This window comes from Thalassophryne amazonica, chromosome 13 (genome assembly GCF_902500255.1).
Source record: "Thalassophryne amazonica chromosome 13, fThaAma1.1, whole genome shotgun sequence".
NCBI classification, from domain to species: Eukaryota; Metazoa; Chordata; class Actinopteri; order Batrachoidiformes; family Batrachoididae; genus Thalassophryne; species Thalassophryne amazonica.
Genome location: NC_047115.1, coordinates 23,911,479 through 23,934,658, shown reverse-complemented (window position 1 = coordinate 23,934,658; position 23,180 = coordinate 23,911,479). Strand labels below are relative to the sequence as shown.

The window sequence follows — 23,180 nt, the reverse complement described above, 5'->3', positions numbered from 1 at the left end:
ATGAAATAACTACAATGCACGAGTCTGAAAATTTCCATTGGAACACAGTAAAGGCAGACAAAGCAAATATATACAACATTACAAATTTGGAGATACCAAGCAAATGTTTCCCTTGGTTTCCAATTCCAAATCGCTGTTTACCTCACATATGGGGAATTTAAAAAAAAAAAAAAAAAACCTCTGATGTTTATCCAAAAATAATGTTTTGAGTGTGGTTTTATTGATAGCAAACACATGCTGGAGAGAAGAATGAATGTATTTGTATGTTTGTTCACCTTTAGGGAGTACAGCCTCAAAGAAGAAATACATCGGTGTGAGGATGATGACGCTCACGCCGGCGTAAGTTGCTTTTGTTTAAATCACTGATCAGTGAAGCCATAGTTACAGTTTTGCTGTGTTTCCTGTTGTCACATATTTCCAGTTATTATTAAAGTGGACAAAACCTATAGAGGGGAAGGATGGAGATGGAACCCACACTGAGTTGAACTGTGCAGTTCGACTCTCTGTGCCTTCACTGTTGCACCAGCAGCAAGTACAAGAGTGATGAGCTCAACCAAGATCAAGTAGCTGCAATGAAGAAAGCCCTAAATTGGAGATGGCCAACTATGTCTGAACGAACTCGATGATACAGGCTTCACTTTGGACGTAATGGCCCAAATATGTATGATTAGTGAAGGGGGCTTTTGATGAGATGGATGTAGGTACAATTTCCAACCTGGGTGGATAGAATTTGGGTGGGGGACAGTGTTGTATAAAGTACCGGAAATCACACTTAAGTAAAAGTACAGATACCCATTTAAAAAAAAATGACTTTGGTAGAAGTTCAAGTCACCGATTGAAATGCTGTAAAGTAAAAGTCTTAAAGTATCTAGTATTTATTGTACTTAAGTATGACAAGTAATGTACAACTAAATGTACTCAAGTATTGAAAGTAAATGTTAATAATCAAAAACGGACTGATTTTTTTTTTTTTTTTTTATAAAAGTTTATCTAGGCTTGTAAATGACTGGTAGTATTAGTCAAAACACTGAAAATTGTGCACATCACACAAAAACACTTCAGAAACAAGGTTTCAAAACATAAACGAGAGTAGGCTACTCACTAGGTGTTCACAGGAAACAGTTATTTATTTTTATATGTATTTATTTATTTTCATTATTACATGGTTTTATCTTTTCTGTTTTGTTTCATTAGGGTTTTTTGTCTTTCTCTAAAATTGTATTGTAACATTATTAGTCTATTATTATTGACTGTTATTGTCTATTATGTAGACTATTATTGTTGTTGCTATTATTAATATATGAATAATAATAAAATTTAAAAATTACAATTTGACTCTTTTACGACAACGAACGCTGAGCCATTAATTATACAGAAAACAAATCATCACAAACGTGCTGATGCAAACAGCTTAATGCTAACTTTATCATTGAAAACGCCATAGACGTGCTAATGCGTTAGCATCGGTCCCGTTTTTAATCTATCAACTGTTTCAGAAGACCATAACAGGTCGGTTTAACATAAAAATATTAAATATTACTCACAGACATATGCTCTTCGGGGTTTTAGTGAGGAAAAATGAGGATAAAGCGAAATTAAACAATGAATCCACGAATCACTGCTTCGATTGGTTCAAGGTTCAAAGCCAACACCTATGACTCATAAATAAGTAACTTAGCAGACCAAGTGAAAAATGTGAGTATATAAATATAAATCACTTGCTGCAGTTCTGCGGTTGTACTTCCGGCAAACCACGCTGTGACACAGTATGTCATCACACTTTCAATGGTGGCATGATAGAAGACCACCAGCAGCTTCTGCTCCAGTCTGCTCTTCCTCAGGATGTGCAGTGGCTGCTGGGCCTTCTTTATAATGGCCGGAGCTCTTCTTGGATGTGGATTCCCAGAAGCCTAAAAGACGACACTCTCTCCACTGGATCTCTGTTGATATTGAGAGTGGCACAATCCTCCCCGGTTTCTCCTACAGTCTATGATGGCCTCCTTTGTCTTTGCGGTGTTCAGTAGCAGGTTGTTGGCCTGAAACCACTCTGACAGGTAGTGGACCTCCTCTCTGTAGGTGGTCTCATCTCCTCTCAAGATGAGTCTGATCACTGTTGTGTCATCTGCAAACCTGATGATGGTGTTTGTGGAATGACGGGGGACAGAGTCATGAGTGTACAGAGTGAACTCATTATGCCACCCTATGATGAGCCTATGCTGAGTGTGTGGGGGGGGGGGGGGCGAGCTTCACATGCTGTGGTCTGTTTGAGAGGAAGAAAGTGCTCTTGAGGAAGGTAGTTGATCCTATAATCAATCTGATGGCAGCTTCTGACAGCAATGTGAATGTGTGGCGTCAGTGTAAAGTGCTTTGAGCACCTACACTGTGTGCACAATTATTGGGCAGGTGATTATTTTGACCATATCATCATTTTATCCAGGATTTCCAACTCCAAGCTGTATAAACCTGAATGGTTATTGGATTTAATGCATATCAGGTGATGTGTATTTGTGTAACAAGGGAGGGTGTGGCCTCAGGAGATCAACACCCTATATCAAGGTGTGCCTAATTATTAGGCAGTTTCTTCTCCTCAGGAGAAATGGGCCAAAAAAGAGATTTAACTGATGCTGAAAAAGCAAAAATTGTAAAAAGTCTTTCAGAGGGATGCAGCACTCTTGAAATATCAAAGATATTGGGGAGTGATCACAGAACGATCAAACGTTTCTTTGCAAATAGTCAACAGGGTCGCAAGAAACGTGTCGAGAAGAAAAGACGCAAATTAACCACCAGACACTTGAGAAGAATCAAACGTGAAGCTACCAGGAACCCATTATCCTCCAGTGCTGCCATTTTCCACAACTGCGACCTACCTGGAGTGTCAAGAAGTACAAGATGTTCAGTTCTCAGAGACATGGCCAAGGTAAGAAACCCAACCACCTCTGAAAGAGACTCATAAGCTGAAACGTCAAGAATGGGCCAAGAGATATCTGAAGACCGATTTTTCAAACGTTTTGTGGACTGAAGAGATGAGAGTGACTCTTGACGGACCTGACAGATGGGCCCGTGGTTGGATCACTGATGGACACAGAAATCCACTTTGACTCAGATGCCAGCAAGGTGGAGGTGGGGTACTGGTATGGGCAGGTATCATTAAAGATGAGCTAGTTGGATCCTTTTGGGTTGAAAATGGGCTCAAAATCAACTCTCAGACCTACTGCCAATTTTTAGAAGACACTTTCTTCAAGCAGTGGTACAGAAGAAAGTCTGCATCTTTCAAGAAGACTTTCATTTTCATGCAAGACAACGCTCCATCACATGCATCAAAGTACGCCACTGCGTGGCTGGCCAGTAAAGGCCTTAAAGATGAAAAAATGATGACATGGCCCCCTTCTTCACCCGACTTAAACCCGATTGAGAACTTTTGGGCCCTTCTGAAGAAGGAAATTTACAGTGAAGGTAAACAGTACACCTCTCTAAACAGTGTCTGGGAGTCTGTGGTTGCGGCTGCACAAAAAGTTGATTCGGACCAGATCAAGAAACTGACAGACTCCATGAATGGAAGGCTTGTGACTATTATTGAAATGAAGGGTGGCTATATTGGTCACTGAGGGGGTTTTTTTTGTTGTTTTTTTTGTTTTTGTTTTTTTTGTTTTTGAAATTTCAGAAATGTTTGTAAATTTTGAGTTTGTTTATTATTCTCACTTTAACAGGTGAAAATAAACAAGTGAGATGGAAAAATCTTTGTTTGTCATTTAGTTGCATAATAATGCTGCACACCAATAGTTGCCTAATAATGGTGCACATAGAGATATTCTCTTAAAAAAGCCAAAACTTTACTTTTACTACTTAAATGTTCAGGCTTGAGGTTTTGTTAACATTTTGGACTGACCAAGAGCACTGCAGTTGTACAATAATAAAATTAATCCTCAAAAATACAACTTGCCTAATAATTGTGCACGTAGTGTATTTGAGATGGAAATTTATATAGAAATGTAATGTAAAAAGACTACACTAGTAGTATCAGATGGGATTGGTTGGAATGTTGTGGCCCTGTACCCCATTGGCTCTTCATGGCACATGATCGGCCAACTATGGATGTGATGAAAATAAAGCTGGAATGAAGAGTGAGTAGAAATGACCCAAAAACACATCTTGTCCCAAAACACTGCAGATTTTCCACTTCTGATTGCCCCTCCCTCATTAGCTCTGGTCAGGTGTTTTGACAAGAGAGTCATCACAGCTCCCACCACACAAGCTCGCAGCGGGAGCTTTACGTATGTGGCGTGACAAGTCAGACGTAACAAAAGTAGCCAGAATCCAATCTGAGTGTTCAGACTAAAACAAAAGGTGCAAAAATTATGATTTGATTTGCATTTTAAGCTACCTATGAATGCGACTTGGACAAAATGGATGTTATTCAACTGTTGACTGTCCAGCATGGAATCAGACTGAAATCTGATATGCACATAATTCCGATTTTCTTTTTTTTTTTTTTTTTTAACCAGGAGTCTGAACAGAGCCTGTGTGTCCGTATGTGCAGTGAAGGCTCTACTCTCTGTGCAGTAGCTTTCTGTGTGCACAAGCTGCCACCTCACTCCTTTGAAAAAATGGTGCACAGGCCTCTTAGATGATCCATTAGGCCATTTACCGCACAACAAGACATACGATTACAGATATCTGTAATAAAATGCCTACAACCAAGGCATCCGGTCGTACTAACATTAGGCATTACCATCACGCCTTGTGATGCCAGCAACCTCTAAAAGATGACATTATTTTCAAGGCAAGTGAATGATTAAATGTCAAGAATCAACGCTGTATGATGGTCGCTTTAAAGTCTTGCTCAGGTCTACAGCCCCGGTATGAAAATAAAATAAAAACATCAGTAAAAATGCTGAAAACTTGAGCACTGTTCTTCACTGGGCTAAGACCATTACCTCTACTAGTAAGTAAATAAAGGTTATTGATCATTAAAACCCAGAAGTGCATGTGAACATGGAGGTCAGCACCCCAGAAGGCAAACTAACCCAAGAGAAATGTCAGAATAAGAGCACGACTACTAAACATTACAAAATAACACTGAGAGAAAATGACCAGAAATAACTCTGAAATACTGATGACATTAGATCAAAACTGCAAAGCCAGAGCAGAATGTGGCATGTGAAGTGTGTGCGTGTGTGACCTCTAACAGCAGCATCACATTCCAAGAACAGTTGCTGCTGTTTTCCAGTCTATGTGGATGAATGAATGAATTTATTCAGCACATGGCTCTATAACAAGAAATAACAAGAAAAAAAAAACTCATAAAAAATAAATAAAACAACGTACCCATGTGCCCGAAAGGGTGTAGGCAGAAGCAAAAGCTTATAAACGCCCACCCTGTTAACCAAAAAAATAACAATGTATACATATGTATAAAAAATATACATACAGTGGGGCCAAAAAGTATTTAGTCAGCCCCTGATTGTGCAGGTTCTTCTACTTAGAAAGATGAGAGAGGTCTGTAATTTTCAACATAGGTACACTTCAACTATGCGAGACAAAATGAGAAAAAAAATTGCAGGAAATCACATTGTAGGATTTTTAAAGAATTTATTTGTACATTATGGTGGAAAATAAGTATTTGGTCAATAACAAAAGTTCAACTCAATACTTTGTAACAAGTCTTTGTTGGCAATGACAGAGGGCCAACGTTTCCTGTAAGTCTTCACCAGGTTTGCATATACTGTAGCTGGTATTTTGGTCCATTCCTCCATGCAGATGTCCCCTAGAGCAGTGATGTTTGGGGTTGTCGCTGGGCAACACGGACTTTCAACTCCCACAACAAATTTTCTATATGGTTGAAGTCTGGAGACTGGTTTGGCCACTCCAGGACCTTGAAATGCTTTTTACGGAGCCACTCCTTCATTGCCTGAGCGGTGTGTTTGGGATCATTGTCATGCTGGAAGACCCAGGAAGGAGGTTTTGGCTTAAAATCTCACGATACATGGCCATGTTCATGCTTCCCTTAACACGGATCAGTCGTCCTGTCCCCTTTGCAGAAAAACAGCCCTGATGTTTCCACCCCCATGCTTCACAGTAGATATGGTGTTCTTGGGATGCAACTCAGCATTCATCTTCTTCCAAACATGACTAGTTGAGTTTTTACTAAAAAGTTCTATTTTGGCTTCATCTGACCACATGATATTCTCCCAATCCTCTTCTGGATCATCCATATGCTCTCTGGCAAACTTCAGACGAGCCTGGACATGTACTGGCTTAAGCAGGGGGACACACCTGGCACTGCAGGATTTGAGTCCCTCTCTGCGTACTGTGTAGCCTTTGTTAGTTTGGTCCCAGCTCTCTGCAGGTCATTCATCAGGTCCCTCCGTGTAGTTCTGGGATTTTTGTTTGTTTTCATGATCATTTCGACCCCACAGGATGAGATCTGTGTGGAGCCCCAGATCGAGGGAGATTATCAATGGTTTTGTATGTCTTCCATTTTCTTACAATTGCTCCCACAGTTGATTTATTCACACCAACCTGCTTGACTATTGTAGATTCACTCTTCCCAGCCTGATGCAGGTCTACAATGTTCTTCCTGCTGTCCTTCAACAGCTCTTTGGTCTTGGCCATGGTTGAGTTTGGAGTCTGACTGTTTGAGGCTGTTTACAGGTATCTTTTATACAGATAACGAGTTCCAACAGATGCCATTAATACAGGTAACAGGTCAGAAGGACAGAAGAGCTTCTTAAAGAAGAAGCTACAGGTCTGTGAGAGCCAGAAATCTTGCTTGTTTGTTATTGACCAAATACTTATTTTCCACCATAATTTACAAATACATTCTTCAAAAATCCTACAATGTGATTTCCTGGATTTTTTTCTCATTTTGTCTCTCATAGTTGAAGTGTACCTATGATGAAAATTACAGACGTCTCTCATCTTTCTAAGTAGGAGAACTTGCACAATCAGGGGCTGACTAAATACTTTTTGGCCCCACTGTATACCCATGATAACAAATACAAAACATAAATTAATCACTGAACTAAAATTTCCAAACACAAACATGCAAACAGCAGTGCACCATGCACAAACCCAAAAACCAAGCAAAATCGATAAGCCTGATGTGTATGGAGACATTTGACGGATGCTGTCAAAAGATGAGGCGAAACGAGCAGAAGAAGGTCCTCTAAAATGTTTTATTGATCTGCTGTATGTCTCTCTTCTGTGCCTCTAGGCTGGCCAAAGAGCTGAAGATTCAACACCGTGACTTCCCGGACGTCACTTCGGGAGCGTATGTGATGGAAGTCATTGCAAAGACGCCGGCTGCAGCGTAAGGATGATATTTTATCCATATGTGCTCAGTAAAAACTTGGTTGTAACACCGTTGGATCTCAGTGAAGCACAAATTAAAGTCATCTCGCACTGTTTCTCTGCACTGGGATGTTATCTTTGGCATGTCTCTTTGCACGTGCATGAACTTCACAGATGATTTTTTTTTTTTCTTCCCTTCCCTCAGCACTCTCCAACTCCCTCTCCTGCACTGGCTCACAGTACAAAATAGATATTAGATTTCATTTGCAACCTACCTCGTCTCACTGTCCCGTGTGCCGTTATATGCACACGCGCCCTCCCACACAAATGTCACAGCAGAAGTTAATTCGGTGTGCCTGGTCCTCTGAAATATCACCCTCCTCCCACAATGGCAGCTCATTCTAATCAGGCAGCACCACAACTCCAGAAGAGGGGATCTTGGGAGACGCTGAGGTCAGCTATTTCCTTCCAACTTCATGCAGGGAGGCTACTCGCGGCTCTGCGGTTTTCCTGCACCTCCTCACCCAGCCCCGCTCTGCAGCCCTATCCACAACAAGGCCTTGCCAGAGTTTACTCAGTGCTTTATAAATCACCCTCTTTTTGCATAACATTTCTGTGGCTCCTTTTATTTCCCCCTGCCGCATTATTTTCGAGGCTGCACTTCAAAATAACTTGCTTTTTGATCTTGTGTGGGTTTACGGCCTTTGGAAATTCCTGGCTGACCCTGCTGTAGGAACATAGGCCGTTTGCTCTTGTAGAGGTCTCTGGGTTTTAGTCAGATAAGTAACACTCTGCAGCCGAGCGTAACAGTGCACATGCTGAGTGAGCAGCACTAGCAAAGGTGCGGCAGCCTCTAATTAAATAGTTGAGAATCCACTTTTGACCGCCACTTCCATGTTTTTAGCTTTTTATTTTACCTTTTTTTTTTTCTTTTTTTTCTAATACGGGTGTGCCTGACACATTTTATGTGGTCAGCACTGTTAACCTCATGGCCAAATCATTCTCTCATTAACGTGTGTACAACAGATGTTGCATGCATTTACAGTGTTCACAGACCTGCACCAATCAAAGCATAAAACATCAGAAACACAAGCACTTTTTTCTCTTTACCTCTGCCAGAGAGGTTGCTTTTGATGCTTTTTTTTTTGTGTTTTCTGCTCAGTTTCCACAATAATCCTTTGGTGATTTCACCATCCAGTTGATGCTGCTGTCACATCGGCTAATTGGCCAGTAGAAATTGGAAGGGCTGTCAGTTTGGTACTGCAGCTAATACAAGGTTAATTAAAATAAATAAATACTGTCGCCATGTGTCAGTACGCCCAGAGCTGAAATAAAATTCTGGGAGGATGCATGAGCACACTGCCAATATTGCTTTGTGTGCAATTCTCAAACTACAAACTCAGATTGATGTAATTGTCATGTGACTACTAGTGATAAAAAATAAAAACATTGCGTGCATGCACTACAATAATTGTTTTTATCCCCTGTTGGCCAAAGGCTTGAAAGGGAATTATGTCACGATGATGTTTAGGAGGAATTTTGTGAAACTTGGTACAAGTCCTGATTATACGTTGGTAACACGCATATTATTGTATCGTTCAAGTTAGCCCCATTTTACCAGAGTTGTGGCCCTTGATTAACAAATCTAGACTCTGTCAGTTTCATGAGTGGGTGCCTGCATTCTGAAATCAACTTCTGTCACATTTTTAGGAGGAATTTTGTGACACTTGGTACAAGTCCTTGTTACGGGTGGTTAATACACATATTGTTGTATTGTTCAAATTGGGCCCATTTTACCAGAGTTATGGCCCTTGATTAACAAACCGAGACACTGTCAGTTTCTTGAGTTGGTGCCTGCATTCTGAAATCAGCTATCATATACCTTGAAATGTTGTAGAGCACTCTTGTTAGAAAATAATTCCCCATGCAAAACAAAAGTTGCTGTGGGTCACCCAGTACATATGCTGAACTCGGGGAAACATCAGCACACACTGATGACTTCATCACAAGTATGATGTGGAAGCAACAAGAAAAATGTTGTGAAAACTCATAAATGTTTTACATTTTACGATGCGTTTGCTGTCACAACATTAATTTAATTTAGGGTGAACATTTACCCTGTTTTGAGGAGTACAGGCATGGCTTTTTTCCCCCTTTTTCTTTCTTTCTTTTTTTACTATTTTGAGAGGTTCTATGACTTATACTCCACTGTGATTTATATTCCCACAAAAAATTGCACATTTGTAATTAATAATAACATTTATAATAACTATTTATATAGCACTTTAATGGTAAAACCATTAACTTGCAGCAGCCCGGCTTTATCTGATGAACACAAATGGCATTAGCACAATAGAATATTTGTATTGACAGTGTATCTGACAGTGTTAAATGAACACTGTCTGTCTATATTTCTCACTGACCCAGTGTGGACCCATACAGACACTGTCAGTGTTCATTTAACACTGTCAGATTTTGCTGTGTACCAGATTTTGAATCATTACTTCCACCTCTTTAACTTGTGCGAGTCCTGATTAATTTGGCTTTCAAATCAAATTCTTGTATTTTGAGATCAATATACGAGGTCTGTGATAAAAGTATCCGACCTTATTATTTTTTTCAAAAACTATATGGATTTGAATCACGTGTGATTACATCAGACATGCTTGAACCCTCGTGGGCATGCGAGAGTTTTTTCACGCCTGTCGGTTACATCATTCGCCTGTGGGCAGTCTTTGAGTGAGGAGTGGCCCACCCTCTCGTCGTTTTTTTCATTGTTTAGGAATGGCTCAGAGACTGCTGCTTTGTTTGATCAAAATTTTTTCAAAACTGTAAGGCACAACTGAGTGGACACCATTCGATAAATTCAGCTGGTTTTCGGTAAAAATTTTAACTGCTGGTGAGAGATTTTGGTCTGGTAGTGTCGCTTTAAGGACGGCCCATGGTGCCTGACGGCGATCTGCGCTTCGAGGCGGTAGCGTCTCGCCGTTTCAAGTTGAAAACTTCCACATTTCAGGCTCTGTTGACCCAGTAAGTCGTCAGAGAACAGAGAACTTTCAGAAGTCGTCGGCATGAGGAGTTTATTCGGACATTCCATTGTTAACGGACATTTTGTAATGAAAGAACGTGCGGGCATGTCGGGTCGGACCCGACCGCGGGGGGTCGCGACAGGAAAAACACCTCCGTTGGAAACCTTAACGTGCAAGTTGGAACATGCCCAAGCTGTTAAACAATTTCTCAGTTACTCACTTGTTGAAAGCCATCAAAAACTGCCTGAATTTTACACATGGTTTTCAACACGGAGGTGTTTTTCCTGTCGCGGCGCGCACAGATTCGCCAGGTTGTCACAGAAACAACTCGGCGAATTTGCGCGCACGTCTTTCATTCAAAAATGTCCTTAAATAGTGGAATGTCCGCATAAAGTCCTCATGCCGGCCTCTTCTGAATCTTCTCTGTTCTCTCACGACGTCCTGGGTGAATTAAGCCTTAAATTTAGATGTTTTCAGGTCAAAACAGGCCGACGACGGCGCCTGGAAGCACTGCGCAACGTCCCGCTCCGTGGGAAGTCCTTACAGCGACAGAAACACCCCATAATCTCTCATCAGCCGTTAAACTTTTCACCGAAAACCAGCTTAATTTCTCGAATAGTGTCCACGCTGATATCCCTCACAGGTCCAGAAAAAATGTTGATAAAGCAACGCGCGCCATGCGCAGCGGCTATTCAGACAAAGAGATTCCGACAGGCGGGGTGGAGCACTCCTCACTCAAGGCCTGCCCACAGGCGAATGACGTCACCGACACGTGTGAAAAAACTCACGCATGCGCACGAGGGTTCAAGATTGTCTGACGTAAAAACATATGAATCAAATCCATTTATTTTTTGAAAAAAATAAAAAGGAACGCTTTTTTCATCACAGACCTCGTATGTCTGTCTCTGCCTCTTTGTAACCTGTGGTGTATTCGGGAAAAAAAATTGCATGTGTCTCAATAAGACTGAAAAATAATGATTACATACATGAAAGTAGTGTCTCTGATTTCACTCCTGCTGTGTTCACACACACAGAGCCATGTAGAATTAAAACAAACATCTCTTCATCATCCTTCCCCAGACGGTGGATCCAATCACTGGGGGTTCCTGTAGTGCTTAGCTTAGCCATCGCTTTAGCTCAGCTTAGACAGTAACTCAAAGGGCAGGGAGCTGGTTCACATCACAGTTGTCCTGTTAAAAGCAGCCACTCCTTGTCGCCTTTCTGTCCAATTCCGTAATCACAGAAGCGACTTCCTCAGCGAAAGTGGACTGTGTCCTGTATGTAGCAGCTTAGCTTAGCATGCCACAACATGATGCTGCGGAGCGAATCACAAACACGGCCCACAAACATTTCCTGGGGTGCCAAATCATACGCCTTCAAGTCCACAAAACACATGTAGTCTGGATGGGTAAACAGTGCACCCAACCCCTGCGGGTGGTGAGCCCACAGGATGGAGATGAAAATCTACTTACATACCATTTTTGTCCACAGTGTAACTTCATACAGCTTTGTGTTGCAACAACAGCAGCAGTTGTGTGCTTTGACCTGTGACCCGGAAGTGTTAGCTAACTCTCTGCATTCATAAACGGGAACTGACATGTATGATTTTAGGGTTTACAAATGTTTTTGACCATTAAATTTACTCACTTTACCAGCAAAACAAAGTGTTAGTGGACTGGAAGTTAGCGGAACTAAATTTAGCGGAAGCTAATTGGTCCGCTGATGTTTTTCAAAGTTAACTGAAAAGCTAATCCGCTCACAAAAACGTTAGCTTCACTAATTAGCGGTTAGCAGAGCTGTGTCCACCACTGTTATGGACATTATACAAACAATATGTAGAAAACAGGTGTGATATGAGTCAGCTACATGCTACCTATTGAAGCATGGAGAACGAATTGAAACTGGCACAAATATTCTACACCCCAAAAGGAAACCTTGATACTCCTCAACATAACAGATGTCTAATAGAAGACTCGCATCGGCTTGGATTTTTTTTTTTTTTTTTTTTTTTTTTTATTTCCAAGGTCCAGTAATTTACAGATTGAAAATATTGGATCAGTGCACTGCTAATTGTAGTGTCTTACCCCAGACTGAAAATTACATAAATATTTTTCAAACAGTTGATACTTTTTGTAAAGTTAATTATAGTTGGCAACCATGCTAGCTTTTAATGTCACCATTTTCTTACAGCCACTAGCTGATACTAAATGGATCGCTATGTGCAGGAAGCATTGTCTTAACCCAGCTGTTATTATCATTTTCATTACAGCTTATTCTTCAGTAGGTCAGGTTTTTTTTTTTTTTTATGAAAATAATTTATCATGGCTTGTGAAGATGAAAGCTGCCATTTTCAAAGTTACTTGTTCTTTTTCAATGTTAATTCACTTCTTGTTTGTCACCATGCAACAACATAACCAAAGGAACGTGTAGTAGTGCAGAATGCAATTCCTGAACGGGAAGTGAAATCAACTGCAGGGATGTAACACTGACGCAAGCAGGCAGGGACACGCACATGACGGGGCCCCTGGCGTCGGGCAGCAATTGGAATTAAAGAAAAGTGGGTTGAAGTGTTTTAAACATATAATACGGTGGTGAAAGGGTGATGGAAATTTAATTACAAGGGAAGAAAAAAGAGGAAGGCTGAAGTGGGGGTGAAATGAGAGACTCAAGGAAGACTTGAAGGAGACTGGGCTGAGTGGGGAGGAGGTTCGGGACGTGGGCTGTTCGGAGAAAGTTCGTCAGACACATGAAGGTCACACAGAAGTGAGAAAAGATGAAGGAAAAGGCAATTCTCCAACTCGCATACAGGAAACACCAGAATGCATTGTATCATCAATGTTGTGTTTTTGTTTTTTTGCCAGCAAAAACATTTCCTGTAGTATTAGAACATTGACGGCTTTTGCTTAGCTGCACCTGGCTAATGTGCTTTATTTTTTAAATTAGTTTTTAGTGTTTGTTTGCTGTTAATTTCACATGCATTAGCTCAAAGTCTGCCTCATGGAGCAGTGTGACAGTTTCAGGAATATGACTGTCCCACAGTGGAACAACAATTCTTGCAATAAGTAGTATCAGTTAACAAATAAAACTCATTTATAGTTTTCTTTTTATTTCCGATCTACAAGCAAATAAAGCAACAGCAATGGTGGTAGTAAAATGAGACACAACTGGCTCCTGGAGTCTGGCAGGGGCCGGCTCGGCTCGAGACTGCACGGGTGCCTCTGGCGGGCTCCAAACCAATGAAAAGTGCCCCAAAGTCTCCTGGGTAATTAAGAGCTGTGGTGAGGCATTTCTTCCCATCTGCTGGCAGCGATGTTTGTGCCATCGGTGGTTACATTTCGCTCCTAATCCATAGTTGTTCCAAAAGACATATTTTAGTTCACTGGCAACAGTTCCATCTGCATTTAACTGTTGCCTATCGAACACGAACGTTCTTCATCATCTTTACAGCACAGCAGTTTTTTTACTTTTACGGACTTCAAGGAATTTTGCCCGGCTGACGGTCTTCATCACACTGATATTTCGTGGGGTTTTTCCTCTTCACATCATGTGACCAGCACAGGGAAGAAACGCAGAAGTAAATCATGATGCTAACTGGTGAAAAAATAACCTTAATTTGTCATGTTAAATGCAAAAATGCACTAATGCAACATGTTTGGGGTTTGCACAGGTGTGCCTTAGACTGCCCACAATAAAAGGCCACTCTGAAAGGTGCAGTTTTGTTTTATTGGAGGGGATACCAGTCAGTATCTGGTGTGACCACCATTTGCCTCATGCAGTGCAACACATCTCCTTCGCATCATCCGTGAAGAGAACACCTCTCCAACGTGCCAAACGCCAGCGAATGTGAGCATTTGCCCACTCAAGTCGGTTACGATGACAAACTAGAGTCAGGTCGAGACCCCGATGAGGACGACGAGCATGCAGATGAGCTTCCCTGAGATGGTTTCTGACAGTCTGTGCAGAAATTCTTTGGTTATGCAAACCGATTGTTTCAGCAGCTGTCCGAGTGGCTGGTCTCAGACGATCTTGGAGGTGAACATGCTGGATGTGGAGGTCCTGGGCTGGTGTGGTTACACGTGGTCTGCGGTTGTGAGGCTGGTTGGATGTACTGCCAAATTCTCTGAAACACCTTTGGAGACGGCTTATGGTAGAGAAATGAACATTCAATACACGAGCAACAGCTCTGGTTGACATTCCTGCTGTCAGCATGCCAATTGCACGCTCCCTCAAATCTTGTGACATCTGTGGCATTGTGCTGTGTGATAAAACTGCACCTTTCAGAGTGGCCTTTTATTGTGGGCAGTCTAAGGCACACCTGTGCACTAAGCATGGTGACTAATCAGCATCTTGGTATGGCACACCTGTGAGGTGGGATGGATTATCTCAGCAAAGGAGAAGTGCTCACTATCACAGATTTAGACTGGTTTGTGAACAATATTTGAGGGAAATGGTGATATTGTGTATGTGGAAAAAGATTTAGAACTTTGAGTTCATCTCATACAAAATGGGAGCAAAGCCAAAAGTGTTGCGTTTATATTTTTGTTGAGTGTATATATATATATATATATATATATATATATACTTTTCTTTTCTTTGGTTCATCCAAAGGAAAAAATGTCCTGTTTTGATTGTCGACTGTCATTATAACTTTATTTAAAATATGTCCTCTTAATATTTTCAACCTCAGAACAGTCAAAACCTCGTGCCCCCTATGATTTCTGGCACTCCTTGAGAGGGCTCATGCCCCAGGGTGGGAGCCAGGAACCTTGAGGTTGAGTGGCAGGCTTGTGACCAGAGTATCCTTAGTTTGATTCCCCATCAGACAGGAAAATCCCTTCTCTGAAAGTAGAGTGGCTTGCGTGGCAGCATGCTGTGATCAGTGCATGAATGTGAGGCATCATTTTAAAGCTCTTTGAGCATTCGCATCAGATGGAGAACACGTTGTAAAACTGTTGTTTGTTTATTTGTCTTTTATGAAACCCGTGTTTATCGCTTCTTGTCCCTTAAAGCGGCGGACTCAAAGAGCACGACGTCATCATCTCCATCAATGGCTTCAGGATCTCATCAGCAAATGACGTCAGCACTGCCATCAAGCGGGACAACACTCTGAAAGTAGTGGTGCGCCGTGGGAATGAAGACGCCATCCTCACAGTTTTTCCCATAGAGATCAACCCTTGATGTTCCCAGACTCACAACCCGGCAGCTGGAGGTCAGTTTTACTTATCCCCAGTGGACCTTATATGGGGACGGAAGAGGCGGGGCTTCTACTGCCACGCCCTTCTCATGTGGGCAGTGGTGCCACACATCCAGGAAAATTCTGGCTTTGCCTTGAAAAGAACAGATGTACTTCGCGCTCGAAAAGCAGCGCTGTGCCTTTTGTTCCACGTGAGTTTTTCACTTTTAGTCGTTTATCAATGCTACTACTGTTTGGTGACAAACATGAAAACTTTTTTTTAATCAGCTTTCTCTTGTTAAATGTCTTTTTATAATGTGGGCTTCATGCTCAAACTATCGCACTGCAATTTTAAGCAGACTATGCAAATCTGATTTTATATTTGTTTTCTAGCACCCCCCCCCCCCCCCCCCCCTTTTAAAGTACTGTAGAATGTTTTTGTTGATTTTGTCTTGTATGGTGAGGAGAAAATAAAGGGTGTACCTTCTTTTGTGTCAACACTCACTGTGCTTACTTTCTCATTTTCTTTTCATTGCTCTATTACTGATCAGCACAAAGACGTGTGTTTCTCTCTCTCTCTCTCTCTCTCTCTCTCTCTCTCTCTCTCTGAGGATCTGCACCCAGGCAGCTGACGGTGCAACACTTTGTGCGTGTCCAGTGTTTTGTTAAACTGCTGTTCATGCACATGCATCCACACAATGGGAACATAAAGGCAGCCAGGATCTGGTTTGATTTTTATTGCCTTTACATGGGTTTGACAGTGGTGTGGTGCGATCATTGGGCCGGGGGCTCTGCAGACTGACCTCAGAGACAGAAGAGTGAGCCAAGCAGAGATCTGACCCGCAGTACCGCTGTCACTCGGTCGCACAAACACACTTAATGTTATGGTGCAGAATTTTGTTTGCCACAAATATTTGGAATAAACTGGATGCCGATTTTGAGATGAAAATGTTCAAACGAGATGCACGCTGCAAACTGGTGCAGAAAAAAAGGAAAATCTATAAGGCTGCTTTAACACAAACCTCAGCAATGTGAAATCTGATAATGCTGTTTTTGTTTAAATCCATTATAAAACAAACTAGAAGAGCACTCTGTGGTGATATGCATTGTTGAAACATTTTTGTGGCTATGGCGCCATCTTATGGCACACTCAAAGTTGCAAACATTCTTATTCCAACAAAACTTTTTTTTTATCAAGTAAAGATTCTTATCAAACCTCCTGATTTCATTGTACAATCTGCCAAGTACATGATCCAAAGATGGCTACCAGTGATCAAACGCTGGAAAAAAATAGTTAAACAACCTGATTATCTTAAATTAAATTATGTCGATCTAGGGCTTTCATTTTGAAGATGGAAATTGTCTGCAAATTTAACTTACATACATTGCTCAGTAACAATATCTCTTGTAACAGATCTAGTAAAAGGCCTCAACTGAGTGGACCACAATGAAGGATGATTAGAACAGATTTTGTTGTTCTAAGAAGTAATTATTACAACTAGGAGCAATTTAGCAGTGGTGTGGAAGACAGGAGTAATGGTTGGTAACACTATTGGGAGTCAAGTACACTGTCATCAGTCCAAAATGGTCTTGTTATATCTGGAGAATGTGGGAAGCAATAGTGTAATCCAAACACCAGGCAAGAGTTCACTCACCAAAGTTCTTTAGTGCCAAATTCTTTCCAAGGATTAGGCAGCAGAATGATCCAAGACACAGAATGAGTTCAAAAACCAGAGATTCTCATACCACAGGGTCTGAACAGCAGGTGAAAAACCAGAATGCTAGCAGCAAAGGTCTATAATGTGGAGTCAAACAAACAGTAACCAGAACAAAAGCAGTAAAAGTAGTAATGTTGAATTAAAAACTCTAACATAGCACGCTAGAGAGCAGGGCGGAACCTAACACAATCTGGTGACAAGATGTTCCAACACCATTTATTAACAAACATGGAGCAATTAAACCTGGAACTGCACACACATGAATGCAGAAGTCAACAACCCAAAAGTCTAACCCAACAGGAAATGTCAGAATAAAAGCGTGACCCATAAACATTGTCAAATAATACAATAGGGAAAACTACCAAGAATAACTTGGTGAGTTTTAACATTAGACAAAAAACAGAACAACAGCCAAAATGTCAGCCATGGCACCTATGAGCATGAAGACTGATGATATTTTTTTGTTTGTTTTTTCGATAGGAAGGTTAAGTAGAGCATCAATACGAATTTGATCACCATGTGTAGGATAGAATTTCTGGCAGCCAAAACAATTCATTGCCTTGTTGGAAAGCAACAGTGCATCTGGAAAGTACTCACAGCACTTCACTTTTATGTTAAAGCCTTTTCCAAAATGGATGAAGTTAATTTTTTTCAACAAAATCTGCCACAGTCAGGGGAAGCGTGAGCTTTCACTTATCGTGACCCCTGTTCTGTGGAATGACCTCCCTCTGTCAATAAAACAGTCACTCTGTGGAGACTTTCAAGTCCAGACTTAAGACACACTTATTTTCCCTTTCCTATGGCTAGCATACTGGCATAGTACTACGCTTTTTACTCTTTTAATTAATTTTATTAGGAAACAGAGCGTGCTGCGGCCTCAACTTTCCTAAATTCTGGGTTTTTTAGTGAAGCTTAAGGCTAGTGGCCGGCGATCACCTTCGTATTTCCTGTTTTTCTTGTTATTTAATGCTGACAAATTATACTGTACTTCTTGTCTTTCTGATGCCTGATTCTGTTTTTTTTTTTCCTCTCTCTCTCTCTCTCTCTCTCTCTCTCTCTGTTTAATGTGCAGCTCCATGCAGAGATGGGTGTGGTATTTCTGCTGGAGACCCTCCTGTCCTGTGCACCAACAGCATTTCTTGTATATTTGTTTTGTGAATTGTTCTGTAATTTATGTCTGTAGCATGGCCCAAGCAGAGGGTCACCCCTTTGAGTCTGGTCTGCTTGAGGTTTCTTCCTCAGAAGCAGTTTTTCCTTACCACTGCTGCTCTGGGGATTAGTAAGGTTAGACCTTACTTGTGTGAGGCAACTCTGTTGTGATTTGGCGCTATATAAATTAAAATAAATTGAAATTAAATTGAAAATTAATCCATTTGATCACTTTGGGTGTTGAGAGTCTGTCTCAGACGAACTGCTGTGGTCCAAAATGATGCATCCGCAGTGAAGGTGGGCCAGACTAATTTTTAGTGGGGGACCATTCGGTCTGCAACACCGTTAATGTGTTACTTAGTAGTAACGCGTTACTCTAATCTGACCACTGTTTGTTGAGGAAGTCATTGATAGCCTAGATCTTAGCCTTGATTGAGAACAATCATACACCCAGACAACTCGACTCCTCACGGGTATCCCATAATTAAATGGGCAAAAACTTGGTCCTCTGCACACTGGTACTTAATCACTCACTCACTCATCTTCAACTGCTTTACTCCATTTAAGGGTCATGGGGCTGATGCTTATTCACTGATCCTAATTCAGTGACAGTATTTTCCACTTGCCTCACATCTATGCAGGATGTGCATAGAACTGTGACTCCTTATTTTGAATAAAATCAGAGCCAACTGCTGGACTTTTCTGAAAGCTTACAGCAGAAGTGTTACGTAAGAGCTGTTGTCATCTCGTAGTCCAGCAGCAGCACTGTAGCCCATAGTAACACCTCTTCTGTGTCATTATGTGTAGTCAAACTGACACTTTACACACTGTTTACATTTAAATTAGCAACTACACAGATCTGGAGTTAATTCATTCCAAAACAGATCATACTCTGGTATTTTAATGTCTAAACGACTTCTGAAGTCAGGACTGTGAGACTGTCAAATACCTGATCTCAGGCCAACCGTCTTCTAGGCCATGACAACATTACCTCACTTCTCCAGGTCGCAATTCATTCTACACTCGGGTTTATCCCATCTAATAAATTTCATGTGTATCTTTGAAGGAAATTGATAACTTTAAAATGTTGGACATCTGGTTTCCATGAAGCAGGATTATTCCTGATCTGGAAAGCAAAGAAAAATGTTCCTTATGTCGTAGTACAAACATAAGATTAATGTAGTCTGTCAGTGAGTCAGGAGTGCATTTTTGTGTAAATTTGTTGTAAGTAATAATGTACTGTAGATACTCTCTGAAATACTGGGGTTGATAGATTCATATGAGGACCAATGAACCCCCTACATTGGAGTATGATGGCATCTTTTAACATGCACAATAAAAATAAATAACCAAGACCTAGGAAAGTTGGTTGTGAAGCTTGCTGCTCTTTGCTTGTTGGTTTAAAAGAATGAAAATAAAGCTGCTAGAATGGCTCAGCCAATCACCTGACTTGAATCCAATAAAAATTTATGGTAAGAACTAAGGATCAGAGTTCATAGAAGTGGTCCACGGAACTTTCAAGATTTGAAGACTGTTTGTGTGGAAGAACGGGCCAAAATCACACCTGAACAATGCATGCTACCAAGTTCTCCATACAGGAGACATCTTGAAGCTGTCATTACCATTTTGTATAAAGTATTAAATAAATTTCAGTATTTTACCCCTGTGCCATTCCATTTTATTACACATAACTCAATTTTTGTACGTATTTGTTTTGGTTTGTTTTCATGTATAGATTACCTGGGTTGTTACTGACATCTGGTGAAAATTTCATGACAACAGTACCTTTAGAAATATATTACTGAGAAAAATGGTGACGTGTTCAGTACTTATTTTACCCGCTCTGTGTGTGTATGTATGCATATACATATATGTAGACACACATGGGAAACCGTTTTGTAAGTTTAAATGTTGTGCTAAATAAATGAAGCTAAGGAAAAGTTGTATTGCAATAATTGGGTGGGGGGGGGAGAAGGCACTTGAGATTCCACTCTAACAAACAGCAGTAGCCCTTCACATTTCCACAGAATGAAATTAAAGTCACTCGGAAGGAGCTCGGAGTCAAACCGCTGCTCCTCCACGTCGAAAGGAGCCAGTTGAGGTGGCTCGGGCATCTTTTCCGGATGCCCCCTGGACGCCTCGCTGGAGAGGTGTTCCGGGCATGTCCCATGGGGAGTAGGCCCTGGGGAAGACCCAGGACACGCTGGAAGGACTACGTCTCTCAGCTGGCTTGGGAACGCCTTGGGGTTCTCCCGGAGGAGCTGGGGGAGGTGTGTGTGGATCGGGAGGTCTGGGTGGCTTTGCTTGAGCTGCTGCCCCCGCGACCCGACTCCGGATAAAGCGGAAGAAAATGGATGGATGGATGGATGGAAATTAAAGTGACTTGTGAAGGAGAGAAAAAAAATAGAATTTAAAACAAAAATACTTTTTTGAGCAGTCAAAACAACCTCATGTTCATTATGCACTCTATAGTCAGGAATTTATCAGTGAGTTTATTGTAACATGAACAGGGAACTATACGCGTACATTTAGACATTAAAACTGGCTGACCTGGGATTTTTATTAAATTGTGCAGAATATAATTTAAGCACCTGTAATTATATTTTAAGGCATTTTAAGCATTTCATTTATTTTCCACTCCTTGGTGTTCTTCACTCAATTTATTTTATCTTGACGCTTCTATAATTTGTACTCATAATAGGATTTGGAGATTAAATCTCACATTTTCCCTCTTGTACAATCTGTCAGCCCACGTTGGCGTGATTAATAAAAGAACCAAAAACTACTTGTGGCTGCCAGAAAGTTATGTTATCTTGGTTTATTATAGTGCATGTAACCACAACAATAGGAAATGATATTCGCTCCTGTGTGTGTGTGTGTGTGTGTGTGTGTGTGTGTGTGTGTGTGTGTGTGTGTGTGTGTGTGTGTGTGTGTGTGTGTGTGTGTGTGTGTGTGTGTGTGTGTGTGTGAACAAAATAGGAATGAAAGGCATTAGGGGGGCTGATACATCCCTGAGCACACTACACACCACAATATAAATGTACACACACACATATATATATATACATACGCCTCGTCCAATATAACTTTTCTTCATCCAATATTTCTCTATGTTGGATGACTTGCCATCCATCAATTGTTATGTTCTCCACCCCCCTCCCAAATTAAGCAAACAACAAAGAGTCAAGTAAATTAGATCAATTAATTTTGTTATAAACAGCATATGAATGCTTCTAAAACGCCAGTAGCGTGCTTGTCTACCTCCTTAGTGTTTTTGGCATCCTTGGAGTTGAATATTTCCACCAGTTCCTCCTCTGTGAACTCAGCAAACCTTGCTGGCAGATGATTTTCTGCTGTTGTTGACATGTTTGTTGCCATTTTTTCAACCAGCGTCTGTCAGCAAGTTCCTGACCTCTGCTAAGTCATTAGTGATGTCATCTCATGAATAATTGTATGCTGTGCTCTGATTGGCTAGCTGTTGGCAGTAAGCTCTAACGCTATTGGTCAGTGGGAACCGATCCAATATAACTTTTGGTCCTAGCCTTTTTGGATCCAACATAACTTTTTGGCTCCAAGCATGCCAAAATACAGGTAAAGGATGGACAGAAAGGCTAATCTGTGATTGGCTATTGCAATCTGAGTGGAGAACACACACACACACATGTATATATATATATATATATATATATATATATATATATATATATATATATATATATATATATGTAATAGTGTTTTTGACTATGTATGACGTCATCATATGACTTCTGTGTGATTTCATTGAAAAATCAGTCATACCAATCAATCACAAATATTTTGCTGATCAATATGTGCTTCAGATCATCCAACTAGGCTTCTTGGTTGTTGAAATATTTTTCCGTAATCTTGACCTTTCACCAAACTCCTCCAAAATCACCTCTCGATATACAGTCAAATACTCTCATCAAGTTTGATCGATCTTGGCTTCTTGGTCGCCGAGGTAAAAAGGTGTTATTCACATCATGTTTTCACCTTGACCGTTGACTCCAAAATCTGATCACTTTTAAATACCTAACCACGTGAAAAAAGTTAACTACCAGTGGCAAGCAACAGTCTGAATATCTTATAATTCTACATTGACACAATCCCCATGAATAAATCCACTCTATCTGAAAGAATCCTCTAAACTGTATATATTTACTCCATTTGCAGTTCATAATTGGTAAATGCTGCCATTGTGTTGGGGCACTGTTTCCTTATTTTAGTAAAGTTACAGTTTTTATTTAATATGTTGCATAGCTGGCTTGGTGCTATCTTGGCCTTATGTGCAATATCAAAGCACTGGCATTACATGGAATGTTGGTAGGGGCTGAATGCATCCACTGTGAGCAGCAGATTTATAAAGTCCTTAAAAAAAATACAAACCGTATTTTCCGAAGTATGAATAGTGCTGGAGTATAAACTGAACCTGTTAAAAAAAGAATGCCTCTTGAAGAGAGAAAACCCCATATACTATAAGTTGCACCAGCGTATAAATTGCACTGGACTATAAGTTGCACCTTTTTTGTGTATTATCAGTTCTTCAATTGGGATATTTGTGCATAGTTGTAGTTTAGTTTTTATTATTAGCACTTATTATTTTATTATTAGAGTTTATTTAGTTTAATGTTTTAATTCCTGTGAAATTCCTATTAAAAATAGTCATTATAGCTGTTATTATTGGTGATGAGTGTGTGATTTTTCATTATATAAGTCACACCGGAGTAAAAGTTGCAGAAACTCCCAAACTACCATATTTTCCGGACCTGTCAAAAAAGGCCTATTGAAGAGGAAAAACTCATA

At 40.7% G+C, this 23,180-nt stretch overlaps 1 protein-coding gene across 1 annotated transcript in view; it reads left to right on the top strand.

The window, feature by feature from the left end:
* LOC117523542 (serine protease HTRA1A-like) overlaps positions 1 to 15,497 on the top strand; it is a 98,504-nt gene extending 83,007 nt beyond the window's left edge. Inside the window, exons 7-9 of the mRNA XM_034185107.1 lie at positions 282 to 339; positions 7,214 to 7,309; positions 15,329 to 15,497. Of these exons, the coding sequence (XP_034040998.1) occupies positions 282 to 339; positions 7,214 to 7,309; positions 15,329 to 15,497 (323 nt within the window). The remainder of the gene's footprint in view (positions 1 to 281; positions 340 to 7,213; positions 7,310 to 15,328) is intronic.
* Positions 15,498 to 23,180: the final 7,683 nt, after the last annotated feature.